The following is a 27,556-nucleotide window of genomic DNA, read 5'->3' as shown; positions in this document are numbered from 1 at the left end:
TTTTGAAAAATAAAAATATACTCCATTTATTCTAATTGAAATTAGGGTCATATATGACAGTAAAATTCAGACAAAAGAGCATTTCTTCAGTATTTCCAGTGATGGCTTCTGCAACACATCTGTATTGTCCCTAAAATGAGGAATAAGAAATACAAGTAAATAAAATGTTAGATGCCTCTATTTTATAAGACTTTTATAAGAATTTTGTCTTATTAGGAGGAAGCCATTTAAATTAAATTGGTTATCATTATCTCAGTTTCCTAATGAGATGAAATTTTGTATGCCTTTTGAATCCAGTGAGCAGAAACCTATTTATTTCCCAACTATAAAGGGATATTATAAGGGGATATTTTTTCAACAGTTTTTTGAAACTAGTCTGTGAGATTTTCAAACATACAATATCCTTAGAAAAATAGGTAAGGATATGCATTTTAAATGACTATTTTAAAATAGTCACCCAAGGGTGCCTGGAGGGCTCAGTCTGTTAAGCTTCTGGGCCCCGCGTCAGGCTCTGGGCTGACAGTGCAGAGCCTGCTTGGCGTTCTCTGTCTCTGTGTCTCTCTCACTCTCTCTCTCTCTCTCTCTCTGCCCCTCCCCCTCTCACACTTGCTTTCTCTCAAAAAATAAACTTTCAATAAATAAATAAATAAATAAATAAATAAATAAATAAATAAGATAGGTACCCAAAGTGAAACATATCCAAAATTTCTTTGCCAGGGATCTAATGCAAATATCTAAAATTACATCACTACTATTCATGGGGGCAGTTACTGAGTTATACATGGCGGTCATCCAGTGCTTTTACCCAAAGATATTCAACATATTAATTATGAGCATTTGCATTACTTTTAGCCATGGATGTTAGAGGAAGAAAATGAAGTGAAAAAGAGCTTTTTTGTGTGTTACTTTTCCATATTTCCATATTCTACAGAAAGAAGAAATAGCAAAACACCCCAAACTAAATAAAAGCAAAAACCAAAATCTTAAACACCTTAAGGCTGAATAGCTATTTTTGAAGTTGTGAATGGCTGTTTCAAATTCTTAACACATCTGTTACTGCAAAAGATTAAGAAAGTACAAAATGACTCTTGAACAATACCTTAGAAAATCGTATTCCCCTGAAGGAGAAGTGTACTGTTGTATTCACAGTCTCTACAAACAAAATACAAAATACAAAAAATTATATTGGTCGTCATTGGGTGATTTTGTTTTAATATAGTATGGAGTGTACCTTTTATGCTGCTACTGGCAGCAGCAGTCCCAAGCGAATTGTAGAGAAGTAACTAACTTCCTACCCTGGCTATGGGTCTCCTATCGCTTCCTTGCCACCCCAAGCATCTCTCAGTATCAGCCTATATTTCATCCCTTAGGGGATACAAAATTTTAAGGCCTACTTGTCTCAATAGTGAATGAATGAATAAGCCAGTGCTAATATGCTTCATCCCAAATTACATGTGTGCATATTTAATACTGCTACTCCTTCAACAGAGTAAAATAGATCTTTATAAAGGTGGAGAAGAGAGTTGGGAGGCAGCCAGGAAACCAAATCTCCTTCCAATCCCACCACTGAGAAGCCTAAGTAGTCACTGCTGAAATGCACAGCCATGGACCTGGCCCTGCAGAAGTTGTGGACAGAGTCAGAAGTGCAGGAAAAAACATACTCTACTCTCCCACTCAGAAACACCAAAGGAGTGAATTTACAGGGTAAGGATAGAAAAGTAGAAATGTTTTGAATCTCTAACAAAAGCAATAGTGGCCAAAAATATCTTTTAAAGTAATATAAATAGTCAAATGCAAACTATAACCATTCTTGTTCTCCTAACTAGCCAAAGAAAATCCTTAATAGCAAATGAACAGATTATGTCTATTTTCACAAAAAAACATCTATTTGCTTCTGGATGTGAGAAATAATCCCACTGCCCCAATCAAAGGAGGGACACGGAGACTTGGAGCACAGTGAAGCGAGGCTTTAATCAACATTCTTGAAAGAGCAGGTATCTGATGGACAGGCACACTTGGGGGCAGTTACAACAGACAATTTATCTCCTAGCATGCAAGTCCCTCCCCTGATTCCTCATTGGCTGAGGACTACAGAGGTTACAGCCTTGCCTGGAAGTTGCCTATACCCATGTAAGGCCAAAAAGTAGTCTGACTGGAACACATGTATATTCCTTGAGGTAATTCAGAGACTTCAGTTCTTTGGCACATGGTCATTGCAAAGCCTGTGAAAAATAAGCCCAGGAAATGAAGAGAGAAGAGCCAGGAAGTGAAATGTCTAAGGGTTTGGGACTCCATTGTATGATGGGGAGGGCTTTGTACATATTTCCAACAGGTTGTAAACCTACTGTTAACTAGACAGCACAGCTTTTATTTGGCATTTCTGAAAATGAATCATCTCACTTCTCACAAGGGTATATCCTTATTAGGGGTGTTAGCACACTGAGATGTTATTTCTTGAGCTTGGTAAAGTGATCATGTCTTCATGATATTCTAATTTTTCATTCAAGACCAATCCAATTCAAATGTAATAGTTCAACAAGTATTTATTGAAAGCTACTATACACCAGGGATTGAGGAGACAAGGGGCAAGAGTTAAAGTCTACTGGGGATATAGGCATGCAAAGAAGCCATTCCAATACAATGCAATGAAAAGATGCAGTAAGAATTAAGGTAGTATAGCATTTTGGTAAGAGTGATAGTTCCAGATCTGAATCCCAGCTCTCCTACTTACTTGGAGTGTAGCCTTGGGCAAGTCACTTAACTTCTCTGTGCTTCAGTAAAATGGCAATGGATAGTAACACCTACCTTTTAGGAGGATCATGAAGGCTATATGAGTTAATACATGTTAGTGCTCAACAATGCTTGGAATGTAGCACTCATTAAATGTTACTGACAGTAAAATCTTAGTTATTATAACATTAAATGTTATTCCTTCTCCTTTCTAGACCCTCTTTCCATGGCATCTTGTGAATAACAATGATGCCATTAATATTATCATTGATATGATAATGACTGTTATTCAAAAGATGCTGGTGGGAAGGGAATCTAGAAAAGAGAAGGAAGTGGGTTGAATTGTCATAAAGGATGGGAAGGAAGGACAAGAAGGGTTTTCCAGGTGGCAGGAAAAAAAGGAGCAAAGGCAGGAAAGTGAAAATCAGTATGACTAATGCATACACCTGCAAGAGGCTCAGCGTTATTAAAGCAAAAGGGAAGCAGGAGTGCTAAGAACTACATCTTGTGCTAAGAAGTAAGCAAAAACGGGCTCAGGTTCCACATTTAAGAGAATGGAGGCAATGAAAGAACAGCCAAGAGTGTGAAATGATCAGATTTTATTTAGAAAGGTGGGTCACATGACCATATCACACATGAATTTAAGGGTGGCACTAAGAGTCAGGGAGACCAGTTAGAGGTCAGGAGGTGGTGACAGTAGTGAAGAGAAGAAGAAGTAAGTGCCTTCCATGACCACCAGCTCAGGTGCCCTCCCCCATTATGATCTATCTCATTAGCCTGCTGCTCTCCTTGAGAGCACTTATCAGAAACTGAATCTTACTTCATTTTTGTCTTATTTCATGACTTAGTAATGATCTCGTTTACTAGTTCATGAGCTCCATGAGGACAGGGGCTTTGCTTTGGTCACTTCTGCATCTCCAACTGCTAGTACCTGGTCCCTGGGTACCTGGCTTCAGGAACAGCTATAAAATTTACAAAGCCCAGTGCAAAATGAAAATGGGGGCCTCTTATTCAAAAGGCAGGAGAGACATTCTATGAAAAGTACTGAAATATAAAGCTTTTTCTTTTCCTCTACAGTCTCTCTCTAGACTTGCCATGATATTTTTTATTTGTTATTTAATCTCATTTGAAGTAAAACAAAATTTTAAATTATCATTCATCTTAAATTGCACAATGACAGGGTTTTTTTTTTTTAATGTTTATTTACTTTTCAAGAGAGACTGTGAGTGGCTGAGGGGCAAAGAGACAGAGAGAGACACAGAATCCAAAGCAGGTTCCAGGCTCTGAGATGTCAGCACAGAGCCCGACGCAGGGCTCAAACTCACGGACCGTGAGATCACGACCTGAGCCAAAGTCAGACGTCCAACTGACTGAGCCACCCAGGCGTCCCTGCACAATGACAGTTTTAAATAAAAATATCAGAGCTTTTAACTCTGAGGCAGAATCACTGAAATTACACAGTTTGTATTTGGTGGCTCATCCCCAGAAGGTGCTTCAAGCTGACCAGAGAAAACTAGCACAAGCTTGACGTCGGACATTTGAAAGAAGGAAGAGAAGATATGGCCAGGCATGGAATGATCCAAGGGAATGGTCTCTTGGCACAGAGTGAAAGGTGAGTATAGAAGCTCAGGGACACCCAGGGGGCTGCTCCATGAGTGGGGCACTTATGCGAAGCGTGGGCCTGAGGGCTGCCTGATGGGGGCCTCTCTCCCCTGTGCTGCCAGGTGCCTCATGCCTCAGTTTGGGGCAAAGAAGACAAATTAGGCCTCTTTCCTTCCCAAAGGCCCACTGTCACATGAGTTACCTTCAAGCGTTTTGCAACTTCCATGTAATACCTCCAGGAGCTACCTGTTGGTGGGGAGGGAACCCACTGATGGTTGGAAAACCCATGCACCCATGGTCCTGCCAGTCCAGGTGGGGTGGGTCATGGCCACATTGCACTTCAGACACTGCAGGGCACCTGCACCTGATCCTGACCCTCCCTGCATACAGGCCCTCACCAGTGACAGAGGGCAGCAGGGGTCACTGGCTGTAGCTGGGAGGGGGTCCCAAGCAGGGTCCAGGGTGCCAGCAGAGGAGTGGGCAGCTGGGAGCCAAGAACCCATCTAGGGGAACTGCATGCATGCCCCACTGTCCCATCAGACTTCACTTATAAAACACACACTTAAAGATAAAATTAATAAGAATCTCAAGTCTATGATCAGAGAATATTAAACTCCAAATGTGAAGCCCTTCTAAGTACGAGGCCCTGGCTGTGAAGCCAATCCTGAAAACTTTGTGTGAGAGAGGAAGGTAAGGAGATGGATGAGACTTGAGAATTTGAGAAAGAAATCGAGTAACTCTGAGATTTCTATCTGAGGAGACTGCCCAAATGTTTACCAGGTCAGGTGGGAAGAAGGGGCACTAACCTCTTCTGTATAGTAGTCTTCTTTTTCAATTGTTTTGTCTCTCTTAGAAAGCTCATAGTTTGCTCATAGATCCCATTCTATTCTTATGGGAAGTTAGCTTGAAACTTCTGCCCACATTCAAGAAGCCAGGAGAGAACTAAGGCAGGGCCAGAGAAAAGGAAGACAGAGCCCCTGTTTAGTCCCCTCTCTACACTTCCCATGCAGCTCACTTTTCCTACCCACCATGTAGAATGTAGGACCCAAGCCTCAGATGGTGTTTTATTAGTTGAATCGTGTCCCTCAAAAAGATGTTGAAGTCCTAACCCCGAGTGCCTGTGAACATGGCCTTATTTGGAAATAGAGCCTTTGCAGATGGTCAAGATGAGGTGGTCTCTAATCTAATATGACTGTGTCCTTATACAAAGGGGAAATTTAGACACAGAGACAGAAATGCATAGTGAAAAGACTGTGAAATGGCACAGGAAGAAGATGGCCATCTACAAGGCAGGAATCGCCTGGGGCCTTTAGAAGCTAGGAGAGAAGCCTGGAACAGATCCTTCCCTCACGCCCTCAGAGGGAGCAAAGCCCTGCCAATACTTTGATTTTGGACTTCTAGCTTCCAGACAATCAGATAATAAATATCAGTTGTTCTAAGCCATCCAGTTTTTGGTATTTTGTTACAGCCACTGAAGCAAAACCCTGGAAACAGGTCTAATGGATAATTGAGTTTAAGATGCCTTTGAAATAGCCACTTATTTATTTCCAGATGTGTTTTTAAAAAGAAACAAGGGTGTGTGTGTGTGTGTGTGTGTGTGTAAGATGTGGTAATACTGTGGGTAATTTTCATTTTATTTTTGCTTGCCTATATTTTCTAAATATCATATCCTAAAAATATATGACTTTTGTAACAAATACCAAAAGGAAAACTATTTTAAAAGTAGATATGTATGGTACTTACTAATTTGATTCCCAAATTTTCAAGGGTCTTGATAGCATCAATGCTTCTTAAATCAGAATGTCCTGAGCTCTGAGCCCATATACGCAGCTACCAGATGGACATGTTTACTTAAATGTTCCAAAATTACCTTGAGCTCAATATGCCTAAACCAGAACTCATTGCTTTCTCTTTAAAAATCTGCCCCTTCTGCACACATCATTTCAGATAATGGCACTTCCACTAATCCCAGTCACTGGCCCTCCACCAGCCCTTGATTTTACCTAAACTTTGCCTGCCACATCAAATCAGTCAGAATGTCCTGCCAGTTCTGTCTCCAAATATGCCCTCTTTCTTCACCTCCCCTTTGCTCCCAGGCCGCCATCTTTGTTCAGCCCTTGTGGTCTCTCACATAGCCTCCTGGCTACACTTCCTTCCGTCCCAGCTTCCTACCTCAGCCAACCCCCGCCTCCTTCCATATGGACACTAGTTATCTGCAAAACTGAAAATCTCAGTGGGTCATCCCTACCCACTGACGATAAGATGCAAGCCAATATCTTGTGCATGACTTACATGCTCACTCCTGTCCCCTTTCCTAGGCTCATCTCCAGCAATTCCCTACAGCACATTCTGCTCCAGCTACAAAAAACTACTCTCCAAATAAAGCATATTCTTTCAGGGTTATATGTGTTTGCATATGCTGTTTCTTCTCCAAGGAATGTCCTTCCTCCTCCTCTCTGATGTTCTCAGATTCAAGACTTTACTAAAATACTCTCTGAAACCTTATCTGATTTCTGTCATAGTAAATTGGTAACTATCTAGTTAAACTAGGAGCATATAATTCTATCAGCATTTATGACATTTTATTTTAATTTTTGTCCAGGACTGTCTTTCCCAGAAAGAGGGACCTTCTGAGGAAGGACACTATCATTCAACTTTGGATCGCCGGAGCCTAAATCATGATTTGCTCAAATTAGGTTCAACAGATGTTTGTGGAAGGAAATGCAGGAGGGAAGGAAAAGCCAGCAGACTGGGTTGAGTCTGACACATTTTAGATCTCAAGAAAGTGAAACTTTGAAAACTCAGATAAAATGTCAACATAATCTATCAGAGATTAGGTGGGATTGTGAAACAGTTGCTTTAAAAAAAAGTAATCTGCCAAAAGGGTTTTTGTTTGTTTTTTGTTTTTTTCCCAAGAGAAAGCATGGTACACTGGAAGACTGGGCCTTAAGAGTCATGAGGCTACTCTGTTACTAGCTCTCCAAATGGTGAAGGACACGTTCCTGAACCACTGCAGGCATCAGTTCCCTCACTTGTAAAAATGACAGGACTGTAAAATCAGGAACAAAACGACTCCTAATACCCATACCAATATCTATTATTCGACAACTATAATTCTTGAATTCTTATTCTAAGTATTGCACTAACCTTTTTATATACATTTTCTAATTATAGCCTTAAAACCATGTACAATAGGTTTCACGATCCCCATTTTACAGGTGTGGAAAATAAGGCTGATAGAGGCTAAATCACACACACAAGCTCACATTGCTGGTAGATGGAAAAGCTGGGACAGAGCCTCAGATCTTTCCAACTCTGAGCCCAGACATATAAGCAATGCCAACTCCATTATTTGCATATGGTTTGGGGGTGGCAGACAAGTCAGAGCTGTGGAGAGATGGTCAACTGGAAGACGTATCTTGAAGTTTCACTTGCATAGCAAAAAAACTAATGTACTTAGAAGCAATTTTCTTAGTGAATGCTAGGAAACACAAGATCAAATTGATGTCGATGTTAGAGCCGGTATAAGCCTATTATGAATTTTTATGCTACTCTCATTCCATTCATTCCCAGCCATTGTTTTCCAGTTTTTGTCCCATCTATATCTAATTTATGCTATGTTGCTAAATTTAATATATTCATGTAAACTACCTCTTTTTTTTTTTTTAAACAAGAGAGGGTACAAGTTAATGGTAATTAATTATATAAGAAAATATGCAACTGCAATAGCAATTTTTAAATGTTAATAAAACAATTGGGTTTTTTTTAAACCTAATAGTTGTTTTAAAACTTCTTTTTTTAAAAATGATAATGCCCACTATCAACAAGAGCTGAGATTAAACTACAGAGATTAAAATACATACATATTGATGGTGACATAATGTATAAAAGGGTAGATTCCTTTAGAAAAGCGATTTGGCCTTATGTAAACAAAACCACAAATACAGTCAACCCAATTAAGCTTGGATATTTCCCTGGCAGTTATATGTAACCCCTGCAAACATATTCAAATCTAAAATATGAGAAAAATTATATACAAAGATATATCTATTACAATATTATTTATAATAGTAAAAATGTCAGAAGGAAAGTAATTAATTGTCCAATAGGAGAATGGTTAAATAAATCAAAGCATACCCACTAAGGGAGATGTTTCACTATGTAATGTTTATACTTCAATTTTTGAACCACATGAATTATCTAGTCAAAAAATTAAATACATTAATTTTTAAAAAGAAAATTATTGGGGCGCCTAGGTGGGTCAGTTGGTTAAGCGTCTGACTCTTGCTTTTGGCTCAAGTCATGATCCCAGGGTTGTGGGATAGAGCCCTGCATCAGGCTCTGTGATGAGTGCTGAGCATGGAGCCTGCTCGAGGTTCTTTCTCTCTCCCTCTGACCCTCTCTGTCTCTCCCCCGTCTCTCTCTCTCAAACAAAAAATAAATAAAAAGAAAATTATTGGGGTGCCTGCCTGGCTCAGTCAGTAGAGCATGCAACTCTTGATCTTTGGGTTGTAAGTTCAAGCCCCACATTGGGTATAAAAATTACTTAAAAATAAAATCTTTAGGGGCGCCTGGGTGGCTCAGTCGGTTAAGCGGCTGACTTCGGCTCAGGTCATGATCTCTCGGTCCGTAAGTTCGAGCCCTGCGTCGGGATCTGTGCTGACAGCTCAGAGCCTGGAGCTAGTTTCAGATTCTGTGTCTCCCTCTCTCTGACCCTCCCCCATTCATGCTTTGTCTCTCTCTGTCTCAAAAATAAATAAACGTTAAAAAAAATTTTTTAATTAAAAAAAATAAAAATAATAAAAATAAAATCTTTAAATTAAAAAAAAAAGAAAAAGAAATGATTATGGTGTAGCATACTTATAAGTACATAAACAATGTACATACATTGAAAACTCAGAAGGAAATACTCCAAAATGTCTTTGGAAATAAGATTCTCTGACTTTTTTTTACACTTTCCAATTTTTTGGTAATGTGACAGTATAATATTTATAAACATTTAAACTATTTAAAATACTAGTCTAAAAATTACTTGATTTATAGTAAGTGACCTTTAAGGTCCTGAACTCTGAAATTTTCTAATTCTGTGAATATTATCAGGGCAGAAAAAAGCAGGGGAAGATATTGAGGAAACCACTGTAAAAAAAAAAATCGAGTGAGTTTCTTTTCTTTTTTTTAATAAAATTCTTAAAAAGTACTTTTTTTTCTTTCCCTGCTGATTCCACCAAGCCTGTTCCCTTGGCTGTGGTTTAGTGAGTTTCTATAAAAAATAGTAAGTGTAATGTTTAGAAAAAGGGATCCATAACCAAGGATAAATGTACAATATTAATCTGAACAAGGTAAAAATTTTAGTATACCTTTTAACAGACTCAAATAAGTACCATCTTAATAATAATTCAGTAACATAATTACAAAATGTTGTTTAAGCTGCTAAAGTAAAAATCTTTGGATAAAAAAAATGATTAGAAAAGGAATTTCACATTTTCAGTGCATTTAACATTCAGAACATTCTCACAAACTATTATGTTCTATTCTGAAAGTAATGTGAATCGAATGCTTACCTCCCTTCAGAGCTCTGCAAAAAGAATAAACATCATCAGATCCCCGGCAAATAACTTCTTTGCGCACTGGCAAATCCATGGAGTTTATGGATAAATAGAGATTGAAATATAACTTTTTAATATCTCTTCCTTAAAAAGAAAAACAAATCTCATTAGTCCCTCAAATAATAGATTCTTTTATAAATAATAATTAACATGTGTTGTACACTTAAAATATGTCTTTTACTTTTCCTACATTATTTCATGTAATCACAACAACTTGCTACGTGGGTATTGTTATCCTTGGGTTACAGATGAGAACACTGAAGCTCAGAGAGGGTAATTAATAGACTGTAATCCAACAGAATATTTCACAGTGAAAATTATGTGCACTAGTCCTAAAAATAGAGGAACCTATGTGTTTGAGAAAACTATCAGGTGGGTATGTAAAATTTCCAGTTCTAGTTCCAGTTCTGCTAGGAAGTTCAAGAAAAAGGAAAGGGAAAGGAAAGGAAATGAGGATAATCAACTCATTCCCATATTTTAGGAGTTTTTTTTTTAATGTTATTTAGAGAGAGAAAGCATGTGTGGGGGAGCAGCAGAGAAAGAAGGAGAGAGAGAATCCCAAGCAGTCTCCATGCTGTCAGTGCAAAACCTGATGTGGGGTTCAATCTCATGAAACTTGAGATCATGACCTGAACCAAAATTAAGAGTTGGAGGGGCTTCTGGGTGGCTCAGTCGGTTGAGCATCTGACTCTTGACTTTGGCTCAGGTGATGATCTCATGGTTTCCTGAGTTCGAGCCCCGCGTTGGGGTCTGCACTGACAGTGGAGAGCCTGCTTGGCATCCTCTCTCTCCTTCTCTCTCTCTGCCCCTCCCCATTCACACTCTCTTTCTCTCTCAAAAAAAAAAAAAAAAAAAAAAGAAAAGAAAAGAGTTGGACTCTTAACAAACTGAGCCACCCAGGCACCCCTTAGGAGTTTTGATGAAAGACTTCTTGGAGAATAAAACTGAACCTTTTGATTAGAAATTGTATGTATGAGTTATCTTATTATTCTTTCATGGTTTCCCTTTTACCATTTAACATGGAAAATTCCAGTAAACACTGCATTTTGCTCACCTCTTCTAAGTTATTCAGTTAGCCCAACTAGAAAATATGTACAATCTTTTTTTATGATAAAAACAATTATTGTGGGCTCCTGGCTGGCTCAATCAGTAGAATATGTGACTCTTGATTTCAGGGTGATAAGGTCAAGCCCCATGTTGGATGTAAAGATTACTTTTAAAAAATTTATTATAACCACTACCTCATTGAAAATATTTTCCTAATAAAGTCACCATGACTCATTGTAGCCATAATCAAAAGAAAATTTTTCCATCTTTAACCTGAACTTGGTGTGCTTAACAGAAATGCCAGCTCCTTCCTCAAAACTCCTTCCTTTGGCATCGGTGCTACCATTCTCTCCCAGTTGTCTTCCAACCTCTCTGACTCCTTCTCCTCATTGACTTCTCTTTCTTAGGGCTGTATCCTCAGCTCTCAATTTTCGCTTTGCACACTCTCCTTGGCTTTAAGTACCACATAAGGTGATAATTCCCAAATCATCATCTTTAGTTTCAACTTTTCTTCTAAACACCTGTCCCACATATGCATTCAATATCTGTCTTCAAGTGTTGTCCGTTATCTCACCCAACAGATCCAAAAATTGATTTCCTCACCTTCACCACCATATAGGCACTAGAATCCCCAACTCCAGTAAATCTCACTAGTCCACTTTTTATCCCCATCGGCAGTCTCTTAATGCAGGCCCTCATCACTCTGAGCCAAAAGTACCACCAACTTCCTAATTTGTCTCCACTTCTCTACTTGTAGGGTAAACTGTGGAAAAGAACATCATAGGGTCTGTTCCAAACAGTGGTTCTATGGTCCACTCCATGAACTGTGTCTGGCACCACTCCAAAAGCAGGGATGTGTGTAGAAGTTGAAGAGGTGTCTTCACAGGGAATTCCTTGAGACATGGGTATATGGCAGTACTGCAGTGCTACCAGTGGTGATGCAGGACAATGAAACTTTTTTAATTTCTGCATGGAACACAGCATGATGCCAGTCTTCAGTGACTCCAAGAAAGGAAGTGCTGCTTTGACATCTCAGCAGTTTACATCTTGAGAAGCTTTTTGCCCTTGGACATCACTGTGGTCATGTTGGACACATGAACAATGGTCAAAGTGAGGTACTACTTGTATGAATCAGTAGGCCAGGGATACGAATGTGGGTATCAGAGTGAAACAAGAAACATGTATAACAAAGAGAACTGTTTTTGAGTTCAGCTAAGACAACTCCAAGAACTTTCAGATATAACTTTGAAGGAGGCTTAAAGTCCAGCTTTATTTTTTTACTAATCAGTTAATAGCATATAAACAATTCACCAGAAAAGCTATAAAGCCTCAAAATAAATAATTTCCATCCCTAACCTATTTTTGGTTCAAGTTATTATAAATTTTATTGAATTGAAGTAGCTATAGGCCCATAAAAATAAGGTTGATTTCTATGAATATGGCCCCAAACTTTACACAGACATTCTAATACATTCTAGGAAAACTCAGGTCATAATTGTAAAGCATTATAAAAAATATGACTAAGTAATCAATGAAACCAGGAATTGATTCTTTGAAAAGTTTACAAAATTGATAAACTTTAGTCAGACAATTTAAAAAAAAAAAAGAGGAGGGACTCAAATAAATAAACTCGGAAATGGAAGAGGAGAAATAACAACCAACACCATAGAAATGCAAAGGATTATAAGAGAATATTATGAAAAATTATATGCCAACAAATTAGACAACCTAGAGGGATGGATAAATTCTTAGAAACATACAACCTTCCAAAGCTGAATCAGAGAGAAACAGAAAATTTGAACAGACCAATTATCAGCAATTAAATTGAATCAGTAATCAAAAAACTCCCAACAACAAAAGTCTAGGACCAGATGGCTTCACAGGTGAATACTACCAAACATTTAAGAAAAGTTATTACCTATTCTTCTCAAACTGTTCCAGAAAATAGAAGAGGAAGGAAAACTTCCAAATTCATTCTATGAGGCCAGTACTACTCCAATACCAAACCAGATAAAAACACTACAAAAAAAGAGAGAACTACAGGCCAGTATTTCTGATGAACATAGATACAAAAATCCTTAACAAAATATTAGCAAACCAACTCTAGCAATACATTAAAAAACCATTCACCAGGATCAAGTGGGATTTATTCCAGGTATGCAAGAGTGGTTCAATATACATAAATCAACCAACATGATACATCACATTAACAAGAGAAAGGATAAAAACTGTACGACCATTTCAACCGATGCAGAAAAAGCATTTGACAAAGTACAACATTCAAAAACTCAACAAAATAGGCTTAGAGGGAACATACCTCAACATAATGAAGGCTCTATGTGAAAAACCCATGGCTAAGATCATATTCAATAGGTAAAAACTGAGAGCTTTTCTTCTAAGATCAGGAACAAGACAAGGATGTTTACTCTTACCATTTTATGCAACATACTACTAGAAGTCCTAGACATAGCAATCAGACAACAAAAAGTAACAAAAGGCATCCAGATTGGTAAGAAAGAGGTAAAACTTTTACTATTTTCAGATAACATGATACTATATAAAGAAAACCCTACAAATTCCACCAAAAAAATTCTAGAACTGATAAATGAGTTCAGTAAAGTTGCAAAATACAAAATTAATATACAGAAATATACTGCATTTCTATACACTAATAATAAAATAACAAAAAGAGAAATTAGGAAAACAATCCCATTTACAATTATACCAAAAAAAATAAAATAAAATACCTAGGAATAAACTTAACCAAGGAGGTGAAAGACCTATACTCTGAAAACTATTAAACATTGATGAAAGAAATTGAAGATGACACAAACAAATGGAAAAATATTCCAATGCTCATGGACTAGGTGAACAAATATTGTTAAAATGTCTATACTACCCAAAGCAATCTACAGATTTAATGCAATCCCTATCAAAATACTAAGAGCGTTTTTTATAGAACTAGAACAAATAATCCTAAAATTTGTATGGAACTACAAAAGATTCCAAATAGCCAAAGTCCTCTTAAAAAAGAAGAACAAAGCTAGATGTACCACAATTCTAGATTTCAAGATATACCACAAAGCTATAATAATTAAAAGAGTATGGTAGTGGCACAAAAATAGACACATAGATCAATGGAACAAAATACAGAACCCAGAAATAAACCCACAGTTTCATGGTCCATTAACCTATGACAAAGGAGGCAAGAATATACAATGGGGAGAAGACAGTCTCTTCAACAAATCGTTTTGGGAAAACTGGACAGCCACATGCAAAAGAATGAAACTGGACCACTTTCTTACACTACATACAAAACTAAATTCAAAGTGGATTAAATACCTAAATATAAGACCTGAACCCATAAGATTCCTGGAAAAAAATAAGCAGTAATGTCTTTAATATCGGCCATAGAAACATTTTTCTAGATATGTCTACTTTGACAAGGAAAACAGAAGCAAAATTAAACTATTGGGACTACACCAAAATAAAAAGCTTTTGCATGGCAAAGGAAACCATCAACAAAACAAAAAGACAACCTACTGAATGGGAGAAGATGTTTGCAAATGATATATTCAATGAGGGATTAATATCCAAAAAATATAAAGAACATATACACCAACACCAAAAAATATAAATAATCCAATTTTTAAAATATGACCTATTCTTTTGTTACTGAATTAACATAATGTCATATAAATGTTATATTTAGTGAACAATTAAGGTATTTGTGGTGGCCACAGAGGTAAGGTACTCAAATCTCCCTTCCAAAGAACCTACTGGGAGAAGGGTAGTTGGCAGACAGCCTTCAGCTGCTACACTTTCAGATCTATCTCAGAAGTCATCCAGAAGCCAAACTCCTATAATGCCCCTATCATGACCAAAGCTGCTCCTATAATGACCAAACTCCACAAGGACACTAGAGCCAAACTACCCCTATCTGTCTCAGGATACCTGTGATGTGACAGCAATCTTTGCTCTAAGGCTCCCCAGTTACCTGGCTCAGAATATCTCAGGGATGCATTTTGGTCTCATGACCCTCTTACCAGATACTCCTTCCTTTCCTCTCTCATTTCAAAGGTATCAGACCTGTATCTCAATCTGAATTTGCTCCTTGCCTACTCTGGCTTCCTCTTCACTTTATTTTTCACATCATTTCCCCTAAGAAATCTCTTGTATGCCTAATTCCTTTTTGGTATCTGCTTTCCAGAGAACACTAAGTGACTCTGTATTGTATTATTACTTCAGCCTGGAAGGATACAATCTGCTTCCTGTATGTAAGGGCAAGAGGTTCAATTGAAAATGAGGGCATTTGTTATGTAAATAATCACTTCTGCCAAATGTGGGCAGAGGGGGGTGGTAGATAAAGCACACCACACAAAGCAGTAAACAAAACCTGAGAAAAGAGGAAGAAATTATAGAACATCAGCCAGGCAAAAACTTAGATTATTTCTTTCGCCCATGGCCAAGAAAGTGGAGTGAACAGAATTGATTATTCTTTCTTCTGTGCTATCACTAAGCCTTAATGCTATCATTTCACTTACCGTACCATATTATCTACAGATCTCTCTCTCCCATTGCACTGATTCTTGAGGGTCAAGAGAAAGTCTTATTTACCAATGAATTCACAATACTTATCACACTACTTAAAATATACTGTGCATTTTAAAATATTTTTTAATGAATACATGAATGCAGAAACAAAGTTTCAAAATACAGGTTAAACGATTAGATTCAGGAAAAATAAAACACAAGTTTATCATGTATTATTTCTGGATTCTCAGCAATCTCTTGTCTTGTAAACTGAGAACTAAAATCAGGGAGAAATGTTTAAGTTTATTTATGTGAAAGCATTTTTTTAAAGTGTAAGCTCCAAATATAGGTTAGGATGTAAATGATGGCAATGATGAAAACAACAATGATAATGATGATAATTAGAACTGAAGTTTCCTGGGATCCTAGGGCTTACAGGGAACAGAGCTGACTAGCAGGAGAGGAAGCAAATTTTGTGTTTTCACAGACACTCAAATCCATCCTGATACTATCACCATCACCCAACTTAGTTTTTACTAAACTGATGACAAACGAAATCATAGAGAGGAAAAACAAGACACAACACAAAACAAAACAAAAAATATTGCCTTCTTTTATCCCATCATCATCATAGCTTTTTCTAGAAAGATCATCTTCATATGTTTAAAAAAAAAGTTGTGGCCTACTCATACACAGACCTTTCACTAGTGAAAACCCAACTTTACTCATGAGCTGAATAGTTAATGGTTGACAAAGGATATACCTATTACATTATTCGAAGTCTCGCGTTATTTCCATTTTTACCACCGTGTCATTATGTAATCCCCTCCCCCATGAGTGTGAGCTAGTCTAGTGGCTTGCTTCTAACAAATAGTATACAGCAAAGGCCATAGAGTGATACTTCCATGATTAGGCTACATAAGATTGTGACTTCTATCTTGTTAGCTGACTGTCCCTCTTGCTGGCTTTGATGAAGCAAGAAGCCATATTGAAAAGGCCCATCTGGCAAGGAACTAAGTGTTGTCCAATAGCCAGACAGGAGCTGAATACTGCCAACAACCACATGAGCTTAGAAGTGGATTCTTTTATACTTGAGCATTCAGAAGAAACTGCAGTCCTCGCTGACACCTTAACTGAAACCTTGTGGGAGATCCTGAAGCAGACACAACTAAGTCGTGCCTACACTACTGACACACAAAGCCTGCAAGATAATAGATGTGTACTGTTGTAAGCCACTAAAATTGTTGTAATTTGTTACATGGAAATAGAAAATAAATACATGTACATTTGGAACACAATCATTTATCATTAATACTTATTGATCGCTTTTCATTGAAGTACAAAAACAAAACATTGGACTTACTTGGAATGAAGGAAAGATGCACGTATCCCCCGCTTCCCTTCATTGACATACAGGGTTTAATAGCTATTGAGATAGGGACTTTCATGTTATCTAAATGGAAGAATAAAGATAATGTCAATAAATTATTATAAATCATTTGCAGTAAGTAGAGTATTCTGAATATCATTCCCCAAAAGATGCCATTAAAATTGTATAATGAGAAAAATTGAAGGCAGTTAAAAACATCTCTCTCCCTGAGGGAATGACATCAGCAAGATGGCAGAGTAAGAAGTCCAAGACCCTCCTTCCCCTCATAAACATACCAATTCAACAACAACTCATGGACAAATTCCCTTTGAGAGAAGTCAGAAACTAACTGAAAGTTTTCTGTATCCCAGGAGAATGTGAAATCAGACTCACCAGAGTCAGTAGAAGACCTCCTTTTATCAGAAACCCTGCACCTGGCACAGCACCATCAGGAAAAGATCCCCTATCCTCCAGCTTCACTCAGGAGGCAAGAGGTTGGTTCCTGTATCCAAGTTTCCTCCAAGGTGGATACCCAAGGACTAACAAATTAGAAAGTCTGAACAGACCTAGAACTGGTATGGAAATTGAGGAGTAATCAAAAATTTTCCAACAAAGAGCCTAAGATCAGATAGTTTCACAGGGAAATGCTAACATTTTTTTTAAGTTTATTTATTTATTTTGAGAGAAAGAGAGAGAGAGAGAGTACAAGCAAGTAGGGGAGGGACAGAGAGAGGGAGAGAGAGAATCCCAAGCAGTCTCTACACTGGCAACATAGAGCCCAATGGAGGGCTCAAAATCACAAACAGTGAGATCATGACCTGAGGTGAAACCAAAAGTCAGATGCTTAACTGACGGAACCACCCAAGCACCCCTCTAACATGTAAATAAGAATTAATACCAATCCTCAAACTCTTCCAAAAAAAATGAAAGAGACCATTTCCAAACTTATTTTATGAAGCCAGTGTTACTCTGATACTAAATCAAAGACACCACAAGAAAACAATGGACCAATATCTCTAACGAATATGGATACAAAAATTCTCAACAAACTACTAGCAAACTAAATTCAACAACAAATTAAAAGGATCATACACCATGACCAAGTGGGATTCAATCTTGGATGCAAGGATGTTTCAACATATGAAAATCAATTAATGCAATATACCACATAATTAGAATGAAAGATAAAAATCACATGATTATCTCGATAGATGCAGAAAATGAATTTGACAAAATTCAACACACTTTTGTAATAAAAACTCTCAACAAACTAGGATTAGAGGAAATGGCTTCAGCATAATAAAGGCCATACATGAAAAGCCCATAACTAACATTACACTCAGTAGTGAAAAATTGAAAGTTTTCTTCTAAGATCAGAAACAAAGCAAGGACACCCACTCTTAACATAGCACCAGAAGACCTAGTCAGATCAATTAGACAAGAAAAAAAAAAATGAAAAGCATGCAAATCAGAAAGGAAGAAGTAAAATTTTCCTTGCATGCAGACATGATTCCTTTTTTTTTTTTTTAAGGTTTTATTTTTAAGTAATCTCTACACCCAATATGGGGCTCAAACCCACAACCCCGAGATCAAGAGTCACCTGCTCCACTAATTGAGCCAGCCAGGCACCCCAAGACATGGTTTCATATATAGAAAATCCTAAAGACTCCATTAAAAAACTGTTAGAACTAATCAACAAATTCAAGAAAATTTCAGGATTCAAAATAAATGTACAAAAATCAGTTGCATTTCTATATACTAACAATGAGCTACCTGAACAGAAATTAAGAAAACAATCCCATTTACAATAGCACAAAAAAGGAATAAATACTTGGCATTAAACAAAGGAGGGGAAAGACTTGTATACTGAAAACAAAACACTGGTGAAAGAAATTAAGCAAGCACAAACAAATGGAAAGACATCCTGTGTTCACTGATTAGAAGAATGAATATTCTTTCTTTTTTAAAAAAAATATTTTATTTTTAAGGAATCTCTACACCTAATGTGGGGCTTGAACATACAAGCCCAAGATCAAGAGTCATAATGTCTACCAACTGAGCAGCCAGATGCCCTAGAAGAATTAATATTCTTAAAATGTCCATATTACTCAAAGAAATCTACAGATTCAATGCATTCCCAATCAAAATCTCAATGGCATTATTTTACAGAAAAAAAAAAACTCTAAAATTCATATTGAACTACAAAAACCACAAATAGTCAAATTAATCTTGAGAAAGAGGAACAAATCCGGAGGCATCACACTTCCTGATTTCAAACTATATTATAAAGCTACAGTAATAAAAACAGTATGGTACTGGCATAAACACAGACATAGAGACCAACGGAACTAAACAGAGTGCCCAGAAGTAAATTCATGCATATATTGTCAACTGATCTTTGACAGGGTGCCAAAAATACACAATAGGGAAGGGATGGTCCTTTGAAGAAATAGTGTTGAGAAAGCTGGATTTCTACATGCAAAAGAATGAAATTGGGGGTGCCTGGGTGGCTCAGTCGGTTAAGCCTCTGACTTCAGCTCAGGACATGATCTCGTGGTTCGTGAGTTCAAGTCCCACATCAGACTCTGTGCTGACAGCTCACTCTCTGTTTCTCAAAAAATAAATGTAAAATAATTTTTAATAAAAAATGGAATTAGAACCTTATAATACACTGTACACAAAAATCAGCACAAAATGGACTAAAGACTTAAACATAAAATTCAAAATTATAAAAACCCTAGAAGAAAACAGAGGGAAAGTTTCAAGATATCAGTATTGACAATGATTTTATAAATATGACACCAAAAGTACTGGCAGCAAAAACATAAGTAAACAAATAGAACAATATCAAACAAAAAAGCTTCTGCACAGCAAACAATCAACAAAGTGAAAAGGCAACCTATGGAATTGGAGAATATATTTGCAAACCACATAGCTGATAAGGGGTTAATGTCCAAAACATATAATTATAATAATTCAATTATAAAAAAATTAGTAACCTGATTTAAAAATTGGCTGAAGACTTGAGCAGACATTTCTCCAAAGAAGACGTGCAAATGGCCAACAGGCATATGAGAAAATGTTCAATATCATAAAGTATCAGCGTAATGCAAACCAAAATCACAATGAGATATCACCTCACACTTGTAAGGAGAGCCATTTTTTTTTAATTTTTTTAAGTCATGTTTATTTTTGAGAGGCAGAGAAAGACAGACTCTGAGTATTTCCAATGAAGGTTCCCACATGTCTGAAATTGTCTGATTATGATGACAAGATGTCATCATATTCAATACAATCAGACAAATGTTTAGAGAGCCCCTGTGGATGCTCAGTATGGGGCTAGGCATCAGAGCAGGTGGGCAGGGGGCTCAGGTGTTAGAGAGTGGAGAACAGAGATATAAGGCTTAGTCTTAACATAAGGAAGTCTATGATTTTTCTGGGAAGACAAGACCAACTTACAAAAAATAATTAGATGTAAGAATCAAAAGATTGTATAACACTGTATGGCATGTGATTTTATTATTTACAAGGGTTTGGGAACTATTGGATGATAGCTTCATTATTTTAGAGTTACCATGTATGTGATCAAGTTCTATATTTGGTTTATTACAGAAAGTGGTAACCAGTTTCAACAAATGCACAGAACAAAAGGCTCCAATTTACCTGCAGCCGTAAAGGCCAGCATTGCTAATCCATCATAGCACTTTTTCCTACTGAGTACTGCCTCAGAATCTTTCTTAACCCATCATTCCAGGCAATGGCAGCTGGCACAGAAAACGAAACCAATGCCACTCTGAGTGCTGGCATTAAGTATTTTTAGAGGTCTAGGGAGGAAATGTTGGCCGGAGTTGAACCATCATAGCACTTAATTTTACCTCTTCAATGGAATTTCCAGTACATAAGTATGCAGTCCCTTTTGACAGGAATGCCCTTGTCATCATCAGTCAAGACATTCTTTCTCCTCCTTCAAAATGTATTCAAATATCATCAACACTGTTAAGCCTTCCCGGACTCCCCCACACCTCCTTACTCCCACAGTCACAAACACACAATCATTCATAGTATTTGATCATCTTTCAATGGTCATTTGTAGATCTTTACTACAATTATTCATTTATATATCTATCTTCTTCATAAAAACAGCATCAGCCTTCAGGACAGGAAGAAGGTCTCATTTGTTTTTCATGTCTCTGGCACAGAGCACAGTGCCGGGCACATGGCAAATGAGAAATGTGCACTTACTTACTTTTGCTTGGCCTATTATGTGACAAATATCTCTCTAGGCACCAAAGAAACAACAACGAACAAGAAGTCATGGGCCCTGCTATTGAGAAATGTATATGCCAAGGGGCACTTGGGTTGATTAAGGGCACTTAATCAGTTGATTAAGTATCTGACTCTTGATTTCAGCTCAGGTCATGATCTCACAGTTCATGAGTTTAAGCCCTGCCTCAGGCTCTGCGCTGACAGTGTGAAGCCTGCTTGGAATTCTTTCTCTCTCCCTCTCTCTCTCTCTCTCTCTCTCTCTCTCTCAAAAATAAACATTTACAAAATAAAAAATTAAAAGAGAAATGTATATGCCAATAAAAAAATCAAATAGGGTCATGGGATAAAGAGTGTGTGTGGTGGAAACGGAGGAGTGGGGACTAGGGATGATGGAGTTACTTCAACTACGTTACTCAGGGAGTGACAGGAAGGAACCAGGCCTGTGGAAACTGGAGAAACAGTGTTTTAATCAGAAGGATTTCTAGTTAGTTCAGACTAACTAGAGAGGTGAAATGACTTTGGCATGTCAATAACAACAACAAAAACATACACATACAGACACACACAGACACATACACACAGACCATAATATGAGGTACATGGAATAGGCAAATTCACAGAGACAGAAAGCAGAGTGGAAGTTACCAGGAACTAGAGGGAGGGAGAAATAGGGAATTAGTGTTTAATAGGTACAGAGTTTCTCTTAGGGATTATGAAAATTCTGTTAATGGGATAGAGGTAAGGATTACGCAACATTGTGAATGTCCTTAATACCACTGAATTGTACACTTGAAAATGGTTTAAGGGGTAACTCTTATGTTTGCTATGTTGGTAATATAAACAATAATGATAATAAAAGCCAGTGTGAATGAAAGTTATGAAACAGGGTGGGTGGGAATCATAGGGATGAGACAAGTAGGCAGGGGCAATCTTAAGGGGTCTTAGAGGTCTTGCTATAAAGTTGGGATTTCACTCTAATTGCAGTGGAAATCCACTGGAAAGTTTTAAACAAGGAGAGTAACATTGTCTGACTTATTTACATTTTCAGAAGACCTCTCTGGCCCCTGTGCCAAGAACAAATTACATAAGAGCAAGAATTGAAGTGAAGAGAGAAGAATCTGAGAGGTTGCTACAAAGGCCAAAGGAGAGACAGGGGTGTGAGTGGTAAGCAGAGGATAGTCATAAGTAGTTGGCTTTAGAATATATTCTGGAGATAATGAAAATGTGAACCACCAATAATAAATTGAATGTGGAAGATAAGGAAAAGAGATAATTTTTTTAAATTTTTTGTTGTACATTTATTTATTTTTTTGAGAGACATAGAGACACAGAGCACAAGTTGGGGAGGGGCAGAGAGAAAAGGAGGTACAGAATCCGAAGCAGGCTCCAGGCTCTGAGCTGCCAGCCCAGAACCCGACGCGGGGCTCAAACTCACAGACTGTGAGATCATGACCAAAGCCAAAGTCAGATGCTTAGCCGACTGAGCCACCCAGGCGCCCCAGTAAAAGAGATAATTAAAAGGTACCCCTGGTTTGGGGCATAAGGAATTAGGTGAATGATAAGATGGGAAATATAGGAATAAACAGGCTTAGTTCAGCATAAGTCAAGAGTTATAGCTCCAAATGGCTATTGGACTTACCAGTGGCCATGCTCAGTTTACAGAATGAATGAATGAATCCTCAGGTCATGTATTCATGACTACACTGTAGTTATTCATCCTACTACACATAAGACAAAAGCCAGAAGTTCCTTGAGATACCAGCCATAGCTTACCTAACTTTTGCATTTTCAGTGCTCCTTAGCATAACTAAACTTAATGCCTGTTAAATAAAGCTTGTTAAACTGCATTAAATTCAGCTGACTTGACTAGGCTCTGTAGGGCACATAGGGCTTTGGATGGACCACAAAATGACTGCATGAAACAGAAAGATGAATACAGATATTTCAAGTTACAGAACAGCAGAAGTACAACTAAAGGCCAGAGAAGAGGCTGACCTGCTCAGAGTGGGGTATCATGCAACATACCAAGATATACCTGTTTAGCTGGAAAGGCCATGCTACAAGCACACACCCAATCAGTCAGTAGGTCCTGTCAGCTCCACCTTCCGAATCCTTGCAGAATCTTCTCATCACCTCCACCACTATTCCTTTGGTCTGAGTCACCATTATCTCTCTCATCAGGGTTTTTGCGCAACAGCCTCCCAACACATGTTCCCCCACCCTCGCCCCCTTATAGGTTATTGTCAACACAGCTGCCAGACCAAGGTTTGCTTGCAGTAAAAGATAATCTGGCCCCTGACCTGCAAAGCCCTCACCTCCTCTCCATTTCCCTCTATGACCACATCTTCCACTGCCTTCCCTCTCACTCATCCATCACAGCCACACTGACCTCCCTGCTATCCTTCCAACACACCAGACATGTCCCCACCTCAGGACCTTTGTGTGTGCCCTGTGCTCTACCTCTTCCCCTAGATATCTGCATGGCTCATTCCCTCAACTATTCCAGGCCCTTGCTAAATGTTACCTTCCCAGGGAGACCTTCCTTGGCCATGCTACTTTATAATGCAATACCCTTCCCCATCTGTGCACCCTGTCTCTTCCCCTGCTCTATTTTTCTTACACAGCAACTGCCACCATCTGACATGCTGAATATTTTACTGATAAAAACTCCATGAGAGCAGGGACTTTTGTTTTTGTTGTTCGCTGCTATATAATATCCTCAATGTTCAGAACAGACATGCTAGATGCTCAGTAAATAATTGTTTACTTCAATAATCCATTAATTCTTGGGTTTCTGGACTACCTATAGCTAAGTAAGTAAGTAAGTAAGTAGGTAAATAAATAAATAAATAAATAAATAAATAAATAAAATGAAGGCTAGAACTGAATCAGAGTCTGATGACTTCAGTTACAAGGGGGCATGTGTCCAGGGTCTTTTAGACTGACTTGCACACCCACATCTTCTACCTTTTCCAAAGTTGAGGAACATACAGCTAATTCTTGCCATTTCTGTAGGTTTTTAGCTGAACTCCCCTCCCCACCACCAAATTCATATGTGGAAATTCTAATGTGACTGTTGGGAGATAGGGTCTTTAAAGAGGAGATTAAGTTAAAAAGAACCTGTTAGGGTGGGCTCTACTCCAGTATGATTGGTGTCCTTATAAGAAGAGGAGATTTAGACACATAGAGAATGTCACCAGGCTTGAGTGCACACAGGGAAAAGACCATATAAAGACATCGCAAGATGGCAGCCATACACAAGCCAAGGAGAAAAGCCTCAGAACGAAACAAAACAGATGACTCTTGATCTTAGACTTCCACACCCAGAACTGTGAGAAGTAAAGTTCTGTGAAGTCATCCAGTCTTTGGTGTTTTGTTACAGCAGCCCTAGCAAACTAATACACTGTAAATATCCCATAGCTTCACCAAATGGAAATCATCCTCACGGAAAGACTAAATAGGGTGTTGTTTTTGTTACCAACAGCCTCACAGGAATACCTACAGGAATCAGTGCTTCCTGCACATGCATTTTGGGCTCAGCCAGGACAGATTCTCTGAGGTAGGGAAGAAAATAACATGGCAGTGGGCATAGCACTGCTGTAGCTGTGTACCCTGCTTGTTCCCCTCAGTCCCTACATCAGCGAGGCAGCAGGAAAGGACCACAAGATTTCTCAGCATTAGACAGAAAGACACAAAATCCTCCCTCAAAAATCAAATCAAAAGACAAATCCTATTTTTGTTACTAAAAGATTAAAAGCTGAATAATTGGGCTACCTGAGTGGCTCAGTCAGTTAAACGACCAACTCTTGATTTCAACTCAGGTCATGATCTCAGGGTTTGTGAGATCCAGCCCTGCATCAGGCTCTGTGCTGACAAGCTAACAGTGTGGAACCTGCTTGAGATTCTCTCTCTCTTCCTCTGCCCCTCCCCAGCTTGTGTGTACTCTCTCTCTGTCTAAAAAAAGAAAGAAAGAAAAAAAAAACTGAAGAATGATAATAAGTATAAAATAAATAAGGACACATGAAACATGGCACAGAGGTAACATAATTGGGGTGCCAGACTGGCTCAGTTGGTGGAGCCATGAGACTCTTGACTCAGGGTTGTAAGTTCAAGCCCCATATTTGGTATAGAGATTACTTAAAAATAAAATCTCAAAAAAAAAAAAAAAAGAAGAAGGTGACATAATCAATGTATGGTACACAGAAGTCAAAGGAGAGGAGAGAGTTGGCCGCAGAGTTCACTGGGAGGGCTTCCTGAAGGGGGAAACTGATCTTCTATGATGGAGAAATTTCAGAGATAAACTGAAAGGGAATTCAGTATAATCCACACATGGAAAAAAGCCACAAGTGTAAAAGATTGATCACACAGCTAAATTGTGTTCTCACACCTGGCAATTACTCTAATGCCCTGGAAGTAACTTTATATTAGCATTTGTCAGAGTGTGTTTTCCAGGATAGTCAATACACTCAAAAAATACAATAAAACAGAAAATCTGGGGATTAAATAGGTTTTTTTTTTTAATTACAGAACTTTGCGGAACTCAGAGTACGTTTGCAAATCTCCCCCAAATGATTAAACCACCAATCCTTTTTCCCAACAGAATCTCAAAGAGCTAGCATTTGTGGAAGGTATCAAACCTTCCCGATATAGCTAATAGGTAGAAAAGGGCAGCCAACCCATGATAAGCAAAGCAATAGAAAGTACCAAACCAAAACAGCAGTCAAGCCCTGATGCTGTGTATTCAGTCTGGCAGACATTTGAGAAGAAATAGGGAGGAAAAACAAAAAAACAGTGATACAGCTAGTTAATAGCATTAGGGTATGGCTGATTTTTTAAGTACTCAGTACTGTTGTTTCTATATGGCTATGTGCTAAAACTTTAACCTACAACAATCCTTGTAAAACAGCTTTAAAATCACTTTCACTTTGGGGAGCCTGGGTGGCTCAGTCGGTTGAGCATCCGACTTCAGCTCAGGTCATGATCTCACAGTTCATGTGTTTGAGCCCTGAGTCAGGCCCTGCACTGATAGGTCAGAGCCTGGAGCCTGCTTCAGATTCTGTGTCTCCTTTTCTCTCCCTGCCCCTCCCCAACTCACTCTGTGTCTCCTCTCAAAAATAAATAAAAACATTTAAAAAAATGTTTTTTAATCACTTTCATTTTACCGATAAAAAAGCTGGGACACAGAGAGGCTAAGTATTTTTTGCTGAAGGTCACACAGCTTGTAACTGACGGAACCAGGCTAACATCCACTTAGGGAGGTAATTCCAAGACCCCTCAAAAGTCACAGCCTGAAACACTTAAAAAGCACCGGTTACATGCCCACTGCTTTGCTGAAGAAAAAAAAAAATCACATACCAGAGCAATAATCAATTCCAAAAGGCAGCTAGGATGATTCTACCTTCTCAAGAAGAACCAGTAAGTATGGGTCTGAGGCAAAAACTCAGCAAAGAATTCTGCCAAAACTGGGAAGAATCTGAAACTGGGATCACAGTGGAGAGAGCTGACCACAGGGAACAACAGAAGCACTCAGAGGTCAAGTTCAACACAGTTTAGAGACTTGGGAAGTCTGTGAAAAATGAAGAAAATCCACACGGACGGTCACCTGCCATCACATTTGCTGCCAGCAGCAGCAGCTGGAACACACGGTCATTTCCTGTGTTCCCGCGACAGCAAAGTGACGTTCGTTCCTGTAAAAACCCACCCTTGAAGCACTTGTTGCTGTTTTACTTACCACAGTGGGAATACCAAACACTGGAATCAGAAGAGTTGCAGATCCACTGTAGCTCCCCAGGTTCAGTGAATGTGGAAGAAAACAGAGTAGAAAAAAGTATAAATGGAAACATGATTCAATATCCCCAAAACTTTAAAAACGCAAGGAGAATCAGTAAGTAATCATCAGACTCTTTCCTTTCAGTAAGCAGAAAAGACTTAACTTAGTCATTGGTCACATGATTTCTGAGCTTCTGTCCAACTATTTCCTCTTTTGTGTGTCTGTATTTAGTATTTGAGTACTTCCGGAAAGGGGAGAGAGGGAAATGATTTAGAATATACTTTTCTAGAACACTTGATGCAAATGAGAGCACAGACCGTTAAAAACAAAACAAGGTACTTCTCAGTAAATAGTAACAGAACCAGTCTGTAGGTCTCCCCTAGAATCCCAACAGACTGGTACGTCTTTTCCATCTGTATTGTTGTTCTCTCCTACAAGTTTTTTAGATGACAGTGTCTCATGGCCCAGGGAGCTGGACCTATGGGTCTGAAGTGAATAGTCTTATGCAAACTATTTCTGCTCCACAATAGGTGCAGCCACAGAGCAGAGCCAGACTAGATGAGACCCCACACACGGGATATTACCATAGCTCTGCGCTGTGGGCAGGGGCCACACCAGGCTTGAGAATGCACT

General features: G+C 38.4%; 1 protein-coding gene across 1 annotated transcript; it reads right to left on the bottom strand.

Annotated features, from left to right (window-relative positions):
- LY96 (lymphocyte antigen 96) lies at window positions 1-27,556 on the bottom strand. Its single transcript, XM_007080354.3, has 5 exons — window positions 26,885-27,556; window positions 16,882-16,971; window positions 9,894-10,022; window positions 1,100-1,152; window positions 1-130 (listed from the first exon to the last, which is right to left on the bottom strand). Exons 1-5 carry the CDS (start codon window positions 26,994-26,996, stop codon window positions 32-34), a joined length of 483 nt encoding a protein of 160 aa, XP_007080416.1. The 5' UTR covers window positions 26,997-27,556; the 3' UTR covers window positions 1-31.

This window comes from Panthera tigris, chromosome F2, assembly GCF_018350195.1.
Source record: "Panthera tigris isolate Pti1 chromosome F2, P.tigris_Pti1_mat1.1, whole genome shotgun sequence".
Classification (NCBI taxonomy): Eukaryota; Metazoa; Chordata; class Mammalia; order Carnivora; family Felidae; genus Panthera; species Panthera tigris.
The sequence above is the reverse complement of the archived record's forward strand: the minus strand, read 5'-3'. Positions and strand labels throughout refer to the sequence as shown.

Bases quoted from the DNA above. Each gene is read 5' to 3' on its own strand.
- LY96 (XM_007080354.3), bottom strand. From the start codon at position 26,996: ATGTTTCCATTTATACTTTTTTCTACTCTGTTTTCTTCCACATTCACT. The intron at 16,972-26,884 runs GTAAGTAAAACA...TCTTCCATTTAG, and splicing joins TGTTTGGTATTCCCACTGTG to ATAACATGAAAGTCCCTATC. The intron at 10,023-16,881 runs GTAAGTCCAATG...TTTCTTTTTAAG, and splicing joins GCATCTTTCCTTCATTCCAA to GAAGAGATATTAAAAAGTTA.